Source organism: Nerophis ophidion, linkage group LG29, assembly GCF_033978795.1.
Source record: "Nerophis ophidion isolate RoL-2023_Sa linkage group LG29, RoL_Noph_v1.0, whole genome shotgun sequence".
Lineage (NCBI taxonomy): Eukaryota > Metazoa > Chordata > Actinopteri > Syngnathiformes > Syngnathidae > Nerophis > Nerophis ophidion.
The window spans coordinates 18090048-18103913 of record NC_084639.1 but is presented as its reverse complement, the minus strand read 5'-3'; the positions used below and the strand labels follow the sequence as shown (position 1 = coordinate 18103913).

The 13866-nt window shown below is 43.3% G+C and overlaps 1 protein-coding gene across 3 annotated transcripts in view; it reads right to left on the bottom strand.

The window, feature by feature from the left end:
- LOC133546151 (protocadherin-1-like) overlaps positions 1-13866 on the bottom strand; it is a 243313-nt gene that overhangs the window by 88621 nt on the left and 140826 nt on the right. For all 3 annotated transcript variants that reach the window (XM_061892004.1, XM_061892003.1, XM_061892005.1), the window contains one exon: positions 4822-5044. In XM_061892004.1, the coding sequence (XP_061747988.1) occupies positions 4822-5044 (223 nt within the window). The remainder of the gene's footprint in view (positions 1-4821; positions 5045-13866) is intronic.

Below are 13866 nucleotides of genomic sequence, written 5' to 3'. Positions count from 1 at the left end.
TGCGTTTATTTCCCGCCAGGATCTTTAAGTGGATGTGATGGAAGGTTGCAGCGGTGAGGATTTCCATAATTGGGATGTTAAACCCTTTGGCGTGGGAGCTGATTATGTTGCATATTGGGAGCTGATTATGTTGCATATTGGGAGCTGATTATGTTGCATATTGGGAGCTGATTATGTTGCATATTGGGAGCTGATTATGTTGCATATTGGGAGCTGATTATGTTGCATGTTGATTGTGTTGTGTCGGGTGAGGTCACCGCCTCTTTAAAGGCCGACTGAAATGAGATGTTCTTATTCAAACGGGGATAGCAGCTCCATTCTATGTGTCATACTTCATCATTTCGTGATATTGCCATATTTTTGCTGAAAGGATTTAGTAGAGAACATCCACGATAAAGTTCACAACTTTTGGTCGCTAATAAAAAAGCCTGGAAGTAGCAGACGATGTGCGTGTGATGTCACGGGTTGTGGAGCTCCTCACATCTGAACATTGTTTACAATCATGGCCACCAGCAGCCAGAGCGATTCGGACCGAGAAAGGGACGATTTCCCCATTAATTTGAGCGAAAATGAAAGATTCGTGGATGAGGAAAGTGAGAGTGAAGGACTAGAAAAAATTAAAGCTGCAAGCAGCGTTGGTCGGGTCCACCTTTGGCCGCTGCCAAGCCCTGGTCTAAGTCAGACCTACATAGAGGTTTTTGTTTCATGTCTCTACGACATTCCTAACAGAAGTTACACGCAGTTTTGTCGGTGTTTTTTCCTAGGGGGCGCTGAGGCGCAATTTTGACTTTTGGTGTTTGTTTTTTTTATTAGATGGCAATTTTCGCCAGTCCTGATGTGTATGTAAAATTTGGTGAGTTTTGAAGCATGTTAAGGGGGTCAAATTACAGATCAGCGTTTCTGGATGTTGTTGATAAATGGATTTGGCTTTGCACAGTAGAGCTTTAACTTGCACTTTGAAGCATTTTAAGGGGGTCAAATTACAGCTCAAAGAGGAAAAAATTACATTTTTTAGGAAACTTTGAGCAGGGGTTCTTTGAAGGCACGTAAAATCCAAACCGGAGCAGTAATCAAAACTTTGTTCTATACTTTTAATCAGAAGGGTTCAATCTCTCTCCTGTGTGAGTTTGAAGCCGAAACGACAAACGCACTCGGAGGAGTTTACGTTTGAAAAAGGTGACGGTTTTTTACAAAACTTTTATTTTGAAGGGGTAATTTTTAACTTCCTGTTGATTTTTGCTGAAGGATGTCGATTATCTAAATGTAGGTCTAAGTGAGACCTACATGGACGTTTTTGTTTCATGTCTTTCCGGCATTCCTACTGGAAGTTACAAGCAATTTTGTTTGTGTTTTCTTCCTAGGAGCAGTTTTTGCAGTGTTTTATTCAAAAATTGCGCTACAGCGCATTTTTTGATTTTGGGGTTTGTTTTTTTCATTAGATCGCAATTTTTGCCAGTCCTGATGTGTGTGCTAAGTTTGGTGACTTTTGAAGCATTTTAAAAGGGTCAAATTACAGCTCAAAGAGGCAAAAATAGCATTTTTAGCGAACATTTTGCTTTGAATGGGTTTTTGCAAAATTTTTGTACTAGAAGGTACAATTATGAAATCTAGGTCTAAGTCAGCCCTATATAGAAGTTTTTGTTTCATGTCTCCACGACATTCCTAACGGAAGTTACAAGCAGTCTGTTTTTGTTTTTTCCTAGGGGGCGACTTATTACCACAATTGTCTCACTGAAACCTGCCGGTTGACATTTGGTAGAGAACCATGTTCGCTTGACCGCTCTGTTCCGAGTCGCAACCTGCGATGAGGTGGCGACTTGTCCAGGGTAGTAAGAGCCGACTTATTACCACAATTGTCTCACCGAAACCTGCCGGTTGACATGTGGTAGAGAACCATGTTCGCTTGACCGCTCTGTTCCAAGTCGCCACCTGCGATGAGGTGGCGACTTGTCCAGGGTAGTAAGAGCCGACTTATTACCACAATTGTCTCACTGAAACCTGCCAGTTGACATGTGGTAGAGAACCATGTTCGCTTGACCGCTCTGTTGCGACTTGTCCAGGGGTGTAAGAGCCGACTTATTACCACAATTTTCTCACCGAATCCTTGCCGGTTGACATGTGGTAGAGAACCATGTTCGCTTGACCGCTCTGTTCCAAGTCGCAACCTGCGATGAGGTGGCGACTTGTCCAGGGTGTAAGAGCCGACTTATTACCACAATTGTCTCACTGAAACCTGCCGGTAGACATGTGGTAGAGAACCACGTTCGCTTGACCGCTCTGTTCCAAGTCGCAACCTGCGTTGAGGTGGCGACTTGTCCAGGGTAGTAAGAGCCGACTTATTACCACAATTGTCTCACCGAAACCTGCCGGTTGACATGTGGTAGAGAACCATGTTCGCTTGACCGCTCTGTTGCGACTTGTCCAGGGTGTAAGAGCCGACTTATTACCACAATTGTCTCACCGAAACCTGCCGGTTGACATGTGGTAGAGAACCATGTTCGCTTGACCGCTCTGTTGCGACTTGTCCAGGGTGTAAGAGCCGGCTTATTACCACAATTGTCTCACCGAAACCTGCCGGTTGACATGTGGTAGAGAACCATGTTCGCTTGACCGCTCTGTTCCAAGTCGCCACCTGCGATGAGGTGGCGACTTGTCCAGGGTGTGAGAGCCGACTTATTACCACAATTGTCTCACCGAATCCTGCCGGTTGACATGCGGTAGAGAACCATGTTCGCTTGACCGCTCTGTTCCGAGTCGCAACCTGCGATGAGGTGGCGACTTGTCCAGGGTAGTAAGAGCCGACTTATTACCACAATTGTCTCACCGAAACCTGCCGGTTGACATGTGGTAGAGAACCATGTTCGCTTGACCGCTCTGTTCCAAGTCGCCACCTGCGATGAGGTGGCGACTTGTCCAGGGTAGTAAGAGCCGACTTATTACCACAATTGTCTCACTGAAACCTGCCAGTTGACATGTGGTAGAGAACCATGTTCGCTTGACCGCTCTGTTGCGACTTGTCCAGGGGTGTAAGAGCCGACTTATTACCACAATTTTCTCACCGAATCCTTGCCGGTTGACATGTGGTAGAGAACCATGTTCGCTTGACCGCTCTGTTCCAAGTCGCAACCTGCGATGAGGTGGCGACTTGTCCAGGGTGTAAGAGCCGACTTATTACCACAATTGTCTCACTGAAACCTGCCGGTTGACATGTGGTAGAGAACCACGTTCGCTTGACCGCTCTGTTCCAAGTCGCAACCTGCGTTGAGGTGGCGACTTGTCCAGGGTAGTAAGAGCCGACTTATTACCACAATTGTCTCACCGAAACCTGCCGGTTGACATGTGGTAGAGAACCATGTTCGCTTGACCGCTCTGTTGCGACTTGTCCAGGGTGTAAGAGCCGACTTATTACCACAATTGTCTCACCGAAACCTGCCGGTTGACATGTGGTAGAGAACCATGTTCGCTTGACCGCTCTGTTCCAAGTCGCAACCTGCGATGAGGTGGCGACTTGTCCAGGGTGTGAGAGCCGACTTATTACCACAATTGTCTCACCGAATCCTGCCGGTTGACATGTGGTAGAGAACCACGTTCGCTTGACCGCTCTGTTCCAAGTCGCAACCTGCGTTGAGGTGGCGACTTGTCCAGGGTAGTAAGAGCCGACTTATTACCACAATTGTCTCACCGAAACCTGCCGGTTGACATGTGGTAGAGAACCATGTTCGCTTGACCGCTCTGTTGCGACTTGTCCAGGGTGTAAGAGCCGACTTATTACCACAATTGTCTCACCGAAACCTGCCGGTTGACATGTGGTAGAGAACCATGTTCGCTTGACCGCTCTGTTGCGACTTGTCCAGGGTGTAAGAGCCGACTTATTACCACAATTGTCTCACCGAAACCTGCCGGTTGACATGTGGTAGAGAACCATGTTCGCTTGACCGCTCTGTTCCAAGTCGCAACCTGCGATGAGGTGGCGACTTGTCCAGGGTGTGAGAGCCGACTTATTACCACAATTGTCTCACCGAATCCTGCCGGTTGACATGTGGTAGAGAACCATGTTCGCTTGACCGCTCTGTTGCGACTCGTCCAGGGTGTAAGAGCCGACTTACTACCACAATTTTCTGACTGAAACCTGCCGGTTGACATGTGGTAGAGAACCATGTTCGCTTGACCGCTCTGTTGCGACTTGTCCAGGGGTGTAAGAGCCGACTTATTACCACATTTTTCTTCACCGTCATCTTTCGGGAATGTAAACAAGGGAACTTTTACGATCCGCAGCCCGGATCCTTTTGTGTTTTTTGATTATTTGTGGACTCTTCCTGTTCTGAGTTTTGCTCTTCCTGATTCATCTGGTTACCATGGTTTCATATTAGATACACCTGCTACTCGCTGTTGACGCGCACCTGATATTATTGATTACTGCCAGTATTTAAGCCTGCCTTCTACTTTAGTTCATCCTTGATGCTTTGTTTGCGGTAAGCAACTGTCTTCCTATGTCTTGTTCCGTGCTAAGTTTTAGCTTAGCTTCCCGTGCGTCGGCAGGCGTTTTCTTTTGCCTGTTTTTGTACCAGAGTTATTTTATTTTTGTATATTAAATTAAGCTCCTACCTGCTACTCCTGTCCGATCTGGTCCATTTGCATCTTGGGGTGGACAACACGCGCATTACAGAAACAAGGAAACACCGCTCGTGTTTGTGTTGCTAAAGGCGGCCGCAATACACCGCTTCCCACCTGCAGCTTTCTTCTTTGACGTCTCCATTATTCATTGAAGAAATTGCAAAAGATTCAGCAACACGGGACTTGGGAGACGGCGCCCGGGCTTACCGTTCTCCGGGTGCTCCGTCTCGCCGATGCTGCCGTCCGGCGTGGTCCTCTCGTAGTGGTCCTCGGGCAGCGCCAGCGGTCCCAGGCGTGGCCCGCACGACGACTTGGAGCTGGGCGTCTCCGACTCGTCCAGCCCGCTGTCGTAGTAGGTGTGTAGCCCCGCCTCCTGCTGCTGGTCCTGCGCCTGATTGGCTGTGGAGAAGGTCACGCGGCGCTGTGGCATCTGCCAATCACATCACACAATACTGGGTATTAGTACTTATACTGTAGTACTACTACATCTGCCAATCACATCACACAATACTGGGTATTAGTACTTGTGTACTGTAGTACTACTACATCTGCCAATCACATCACACAATACTGGGTATTAGTACTTGTGTACTGTAGTACTACTACATCTGCCAATCACATCACACAATACTGGGTATTAGTACTTATACTGTAGTACTACTACATCTGCCAATCACATCACACAATACTGGGTATTAGTACTTATACTGTAGTACTACTACATCTGCCAATCACATCACACAATACTGGGTATTAGTACTTGTGTACTGTAGTACTACTTCATCTGCCAATCACATGACAAAAATATATATGAATACTTATACTTGAGTACTATTATAAGTACTACTTAATCAGTACTTGTACTTGAGTACTACTATAAGTACTACGACGTCTACATCTGCCAAAGACACAAATATATCAATACTATGACTTTAGTACTGCTATAAGTACTACCAGTACTACTACATTTGCCAATGATATGACAGAAATATATATCAATACTTATACTCTAGTACTGCTATAAGTATTAGTACCTCTACCACATTACACAAATACATAAATACTAATAATTTTAGTACTGCTATAAGTAGTACCACTACTACAACTGGCAATTAAATGATACAAATATGTTAATACTACTACTTTAGTACTACTACTACTACTGCATCTGCCAATAAAATGTCACAAATATATCGATACTATTACTTAAGTACTACTATAAGTACTACCACTACTGGTACTACATCTGCAAATGATATGACACACATATATCAATACTATTACTTTAGTACTACTATAAGTACTACCACTACTACGACGACGACTGCATCTGCCAATTATATGATACAAATATGTTAATACTACTACTTTAGTACTACTACTACTGCATCTGCCAATGAAAAGACACACATATATCAATACTATTACTTTAGTACTACAATAAGTAGTACCACTACTACGACGACTGCATCTGCCAATTATATGATACAAATATGTTAATACTACTACTTTAGTACTACTACTGCATCTGCCAATGAAAAGACACAAATATATCAGTACTATTACTTTTGTACTACTAGAAGTACTACCACTACTACTATTACATCTGCCAATAATATGACACAAATATATCAATACTATTACTTTAGTACTACTATAAGTACTACCACTACTACGACGACGACTGCATCTGCCAATTATATGATACAAATATGTTAATACTACTACTTTAGTACTACTACTACTGCATCTGCCAATGAAAAGGCACACATATATCAATACTATTACTTTAGTACTACTATAAGTACTACCACTACTACGACGACTGCATCTGCCAATTATATGATACAAATATGTTAATACTACTACTTTAGTACTACTACTACTGCATCTGCCAATGAAGACACAAATATATCAATACCAACGTCACGTGTCACCTGACTTGATGACGTCGCATGTCACCTGACTCGATGACGTTGTGTGTCACCTGACTCTATAACGTCACGTGTCACCTGACTCTATAACGTCACGTGTCACCTGACTCGATGACGTTGTGTGTCACCTGACTCTATAACGTCACGTGTCACCTGACTCGATGACGATAACGTCACGTGTCACCTGACTTGATGACGCCATGAGTCACCTGACTCGATGACGTCACGTGTCACCTGACTTGATAACGTCACGTGTCACCTGACTCGATAACGTCGCGTGTCACCTGACTCTATAACGTCACGTGTCACCTGACTTGATGACATCACGTGTCACCTGACTTGATGACGTCACGTGTCACCTGACTTGATGACGTCACGTGTCACCTGACTTGATGACGTCACGTGTCACCTGACTCGATGACGTCACGTGTCACCTGACTTGATGACGCCATGAGTCACCTGACTCGATGACGTCACGTGTCACCTGACTTGATAACGTCACGTGTCACCTGACTCGATAACGTCGCGTGTCACCTGACTCTATAACGTCACGTGTCACCTGACTCTATAACGTCACGTGTCACCTGACTTGATGACGTCGCGTGTCACCTGACTCGATGACATCACGTGTCACCTGACTTGATGATGTCACGTGTCACCTGACTTGATGACGTCACGTGTCACCTGACTTGATGACGTCACGTGTCACCTGACTTGATGACGTCACGTGTCACCTGACTCGATGACGTCACGTGTCACCTGACTTGATGACGTCACGTGTCACCTGACTTGATGACGTCACGTGTCACCTGACTTGATGACGTCGTGTCTGATAAACCAAAGCAGCTGAACGTTTGATGTGTTGAAGCGTGATTTTTGTTATTTTTTTGGGGTATAATTCCCATGGTGTATCCAGCGGTTACATCGCATTGTGTCATCAAAAGTGTTTCATACTGTAGATCTTCTTCCAGGAGCAGCTGGAACATTCCAGGGGAAGCAAAGACTCAACACGCGTTAGCACTTCACTTATTAATAACTACTTCCTGTTTCCTGCGCCAGGATGTAAATCAGCGCTGCGTGGGATATAAACATCATCATCGGGGTTCTACACCCGCCTGTCACCTTTGCGCACACACACACACACACACACACACACACACACACACACACACACACACACACACACACACACACACACACACACAGTGTGCAGTGGTATCAGTATCAGCCTCTTTTTTTTTTTTTATCAGTATCTGCCTTTTTTAATTGGTATCAGCCTTTTTTCAAATCAGTATCTGCCTTTTTTAATCGGTATCTTACTTATTTTCATCGAAATCAGCCTTTTTTAGTTTTAGCGATATCAGCCTTTTTTATTTTAATCAGCATCAGCCTTTTTACCGGTATCAGTCTAACTGTCTGTTTTTATATGGTTATCAGTTTTTTTTTTAAATGTTCTTAGTATCAGCCTTTTATTAATTGGTATCAGGATTTTTTTAATCAGTATCTGATCAGCGCAAAAATTAGCATAGTAAAGTTAGCATGCTAGCATGTTGGCAACATAAATAGAACATAAAATTAAATGAGAAACAAAATACATTAACAAACAAAAGTAAAACACGTTAAAATCACTCCAGAAAATATGAACGAACACATTCAAGGGAGGACTGATCCATCACAGTGGAGCACTACACACAACCTGGGGGGAAGAAGGAGAAGGAGAACAAGAAGGAGAAGAAGGACAACAAGAAGCGGAAGAAAAAATAAGAAGGGGAAGAAGAAGGAGAAGGAGAACAAAAAGAGGGAGAAAAAGAAGCAGGAGAAGGAGAAGATGAAGAAGGAGAACAAGAAGAGGGAGAAAAAAAGGAGAAGAAGGAGAAGAAAAGGAAGGAAAGAAGAAGAAGAAAGAGAAAAAGACTAAGAACAAAAAAGAAAAATAAGAATAAGAGAAGAAAAAGGAGAAGAAGAAGGAGAAGAAGAGGAAAAAGAAGAAGGACAAAAACAAGAAGGGGAAAAAAGGAGAAGAAGAAAAGGAGAAGAAGGAGAAGAACAAGAAAAAAGAAAAAGAAGAAAAAGAAGAAGTAAAAGAAGATGGAGAAGAAAGAAGGAGAAAAAGAAGACAAAGAATAAGAAGGAGAATGAGAAGGAGAACAAGAAGAGGGAGACAAAGAAGAATGAGAAGAAGAGGGAGAAAAAAAGAAGGAGAAGAAGAAGGAGAAGAAGGGGAAGGAGAACAGGGAGAGGGAGAAAAAGAAGAAGGAGAAGAAAGAGTAGAAGAACAAGGTGAAGAAGAAGGAGAAGGAGAAGAAGAAGAAGGAGAAGAAAAAGGAGAAGAAGTAGAAGAGGAAGGAGAAGAACAGGAAAGAAGAAGAAGAGGAAAAAGAAAAAGGACAAGAACAAGAAGGGGGAAAAGAAGAAGGAGAAGAAGGAGAAGGAGAATGGGAAGAAGGAGAAGGGGAAGGAGAATAAGGAGAACAAGAAGAGGGAGAAAAAGAAGAAGGAGAAGAAAGAGTAGAAGAACAAGGTGAAGAAGAAGGAGAAAGAGAAGAAGAAGGAGAAGAAAAAGGAGAAGAAGTAGAAGAAGAAGGAGAAAGAAGACGAAGAGGAAAAAGAAAAAGGACAAGAACAAGAAGGGGGAAAAGAAGAATGAGAAGAAGAGGGAGAAAAAAAAGAAGGAGGAGAAGGAGAAGAAGAAGGGGAAGGAGAATAAGGAGAACAAGAAGAGGGAGAAAAAGAAGAAGGAGAAGAAAGAGTAGAAGAACAAGGTGAAGAAGAAGGAGAAAGAAAAGAAGAAGAAGGAGTAGAAAAGGGAGAAGAAGTAGAAGAAGAAGGAGAAGAACAGGAAAGAAGAAGAAGAGGAAAAAGAAAAAGGACAAGAACAAGAAGGGGGAAAAGAAGGAGAAAAAGAAAAAGAAGGAGAAGAACAAAAAAAAGAAAAAGAAGAAATAGAAGAAGATGAAGAAGAAGAACAAAGAAGGAGAAGGACTGAAGCTCTACATAAAACAAGAATGGTAAAGAATTCCACTTTCAAAGCTTCAACAATTAGTTTCCTCAGTTCCCAAACCTTTATTGAGTGTTGTTAAAAGAAAAGGTGATGTAACACAGTGGTGAACATGCCCTTTCCCAACTACTTTGGCACGTGTTGCAGCCGTGAAATTCTAAGTTAATTATTATTTGCAAAAATAAAAATTATTCCGTTTGGATTCACATCGAACACAATTTCCCAACTCATATGGAAACGGGGTTTGTAAGAAGAAGTGATGGAGGAGGAGGAGGTGATGATTAAAAACAAGCAAGAGGAGGAACACACCACTGTTTGTGTGTGTGTGTGTGTGTGTGTGTGTGTGTGTGTGTGTGTGTGTGTGTGTGTGTGTGTGCAAGGATGTAAAAGTGGTTCTCCATCACAGAGTGTTTGACTTCACTAAGAAAGCTACATTGGCTTCAGGGTGCGGGGGCAGCAGCCTAAGCAGACAACTCCAGACTTCCGTCTCTACAGATCCTTTAGGGGATACTAAAAGGTTCCCAGGGAGACATAGTCTCTCCAACGTGTGTCCACGGTTTTAACCGTGGTCTCCTATTGGTCAGGTGCACCCTGGACACCTCCCCGGGGGGCCAGATGCCAGAACCACCTTAGAGTCTTTATTCTGACCCTCAAGGACAGATCTTCTCACCCCACCTCTAAGATCTACTCACCCCACCTCTGAGATCTTCTCACCCCACCTCTAAGATCTCTTCACTCCACCGCTAAGATCCTCTCACCCCACCTCTAAGATCTTCTCACCCATCCTCTATGATCTTCTCACCCCACCTCTTAAAACCTCTCACCCCACCTCTAAGATCTACTCATCCCACCTCTAAGATATTCTCACCCCACCACTAAGATCATCTCATTTTACCTCTATGAGCTTCTCACCCCACCTCTAAAATCTTCTCATTTTACCTATATGAGCTTCTCACCCCACCTCTAATAACTTCTCACCCCACTTCTAAGATCTTCTCATTTTACCTCTATGAGCTTCTCACCCCACCTCTAAAATCTTCTCATTTTACCTATATGAGCTTCTCACCCCACCTCTAAGATCTTCTCATTTTACCTGTATGAGCTTCCCACCTCTAAAATCTTTTCATTTTACCTCTATGAGCTTCTCACCCCACCTCTAAGATCTTCTCACCCCACCTCTAAGATCTTCTTACCCTACCTCTAAGATCTTCACACTCTACCTCTAAAAACTTCTCACCCTACCTCTAAAAACTTCTCACCCCACCTCTAAAATCTTCTCACGCCACCTCTAACATCCTCTCACTCTACCTCTAAGATCTTCTCACCCCACCTCTAAGATCTACTCACCCCACCTCTAAGATCTTCTCATTTTACCTCTATGAGCTTCTCACCCCACCTCTAAAATCTTCTCATTTTACCTCTATGAGCTTCTCACACCACCTCTAACATCTTCTCACCCCACCTCTAAGATCTTCTCACCCTACCTCTAAAAACTTTTCACCCTACCTCTAAGATCTTCTCAACCCACCTCTAAGATATCTTCACTCCACTGCTAAGATCCTCTCACTCTACCTCTAAGATCTTCTGACCCTACCTCTAAAAACTTCTCACCCCACCTCTAAAATCTTCTCATTTTACCTCTATGAGCTTCTCACCCCACCTCAAATATCTTCTCACCCCACCTCTAAGATCTTATCACCCAACCTCTAAGGTCTTCTCACCCCACCTCTAAGATCTTCTCACCCCACCTCTAAGATCTTCTCACTCTACCTCTAAGATCTTCTCACCCCACCTCTAAGGTCTTCTCACCCCACATCTAATATCTTCTCACCCCACCTCTAAGATCTTCTCACCCCACCTCTAAGATTTTCTCACCCCACCTCTAAGATCTTCTCATTTTACCTATACTAGCTTCTCACCCTACCTCTAAAAACTTCTCACCCCACCTCTAAGACCTTCTCAACCCACCTCTAAGATCTTCTCACCCCATCTCTAAGACCTTCTCAACCCACCTCTAAGATCTTCTCACCCCATCTCTAAGATCTTCTCACCCCATCTCTAAGATCTTCTCACCCCACCTCTCAGATCCTGTCATTTTACCTCTACTAGCTTCTCACACCACCTCTAAGATCTTCTCACGCCACCTTTAAGATCCTCTCATTCTACCTCTAAGATCTTCTCACCCTACCTCTAAAAACTTCTCGTTTTACCTCTCCGAGCTTCTCACCCCACCTCTAAGATCTTCTCACCCCACCTTTAAGATCTTCTCACTCTACCTGAGGGATTACAATCAGAGGAAGTTACATTTCATATAAAATCTTTTTTTCATGCTCCTTATTTTCAGCAGGTCGAACAAAAATCAATAATTATCTATATTGACCGATAAAATTAAAACATATTTACTACATAACAATTAATAGAAAATAACAGGACAAAATCATGTTACACAGCCCTTATTTCCTAGCACTAAACCTGCAGAAAGTAGTTCTTCTCAGCTCTATGTTTACATTTTCACACTTTGCACTATTTTCTTACACGTTATCAAACATTTCTTACACATTCCTTACTTTTAAGATCTTATTGTTAAATATTCAATGTAAATTCAACATTATGTTGACATTATTTGCCATGTTTGTGTTGACATTTCCTTTCTGACTCAATAGCTGAGGGATTGCATCTCAAATTCCATTGATCTGATATCAAACACTGATACGGTGATACCGCCCTATGGTAAGAATACTCCTGATTGAAGTACAATATTGATCACCTCTTCTTTTCTTCTTCATCCCTGCAGGATAATGCTGGTGGCTGCCTTCATATTACCCATAAGTCTTTGCTGACGTCTTTGACCATGGGGATAAACACTTCCTGTCCCCCACATAACGTACAACACTCCATGTTCCCTTTGATGCTGGCGCTCTGACTCCGAGGCGGCAAACAGAAGCCATCTTGGTTCTGAAAATACCCGAGCGGACGAGAAGAATGTTCTAGTGAGTCTTTTGTTGTTTTGTGAAGATGGAGGATTGTCAGGACCCCCCGGGCCAGACCACGGACAATCACTACGCTTACAAGGTGGATTAGCTTGGAGTGTGTGTGTGTGTGTGTGTGTGTGTGTGTGTGCGCAGCCTGCAGCCATAACAAGCCTCCGCCTTCCTTCTTGTTCTCATCTCCCAAACAAGACTCGGTGGTTTCCTCTCTTTGGCTAAAAGGTACAAGTGAGACGCTGCAGGCAACCATTTTGCACACAACACCGCCTGGATGTTAGACGCGAAGGTGAGGTGTGTGTGTTTCTGCACACACACACACACAAACACACACATTTGTGTAGTTCGTACCTTCTGGGGACCTCCAAATAATGCCTACTCCCTGATTAGGAGCAGCCTTTCTAGATATATAAAGAAGTGTATTTACAACCCACCATTCAGCAAAAACGTCTCAACCAATATCGGCCACAAGTTCCTCACTCTGACCGACAAACACTTCCCCAAAGGCAACACCCTAAGAAAAATACTCAACAAGAACAACATTAAATTGAGCTACAGCTGTATGAATAACATACAACAAATCATTTCAAACCATAACAAAGCAATTGCAAAAGGACCACCCACCCCCAGACTAAACGACTCCAAAACCAATAAGGAATGTAACTGTCGCAAGCAACCTGATTGCCCTCTCAACGGGGGGTGCTTACAAACATCAGTTGTTTACCAAGCAAAGGTAACACGCAAGGACATTAACACATCCGATACGTACGCAGGATTAACCGAAAGAGCGTTCAAAACAAGATGGAATAATCACAACGCCTCCTTTAGAAACCAGACTTTGCGGAATACTACAGAACTCAGCAAGCACATTTGGAACCTCCAAGACAATAATGTTGAATATTCAATAACATGGCAAATTCTTGCATCCGGCACACCTTACAACAGTGGTAATAAAAGATGCAACCTATGCTTAAAAGAGAAACTGTTTATTATATATCATCCAGACCTGTCATCCCTCAACAAGCTATATATATATATATATATATATATATATATATATATATATATATATATATATATATAGGTGTGGGAAAAAAATCACAAGACTACTTCATCTCTACAGATCTGTTTCATGAGGGGTTCCCTCAATCATCAGGAGATTTTAATGGAAGCATTCACATACAATGGTTTATATAGGGCACAGAGTGGGTGGGTACAGGCAGGCGTAGGGTGTGGTGATTGGCTCATGTGTTACCTAGGAGGTGTTTCCGTCTGTGGCGGCATGTTGAAATGATTTCACTGCGCTTGTTGAGGGATGATAGATATGGATGATATA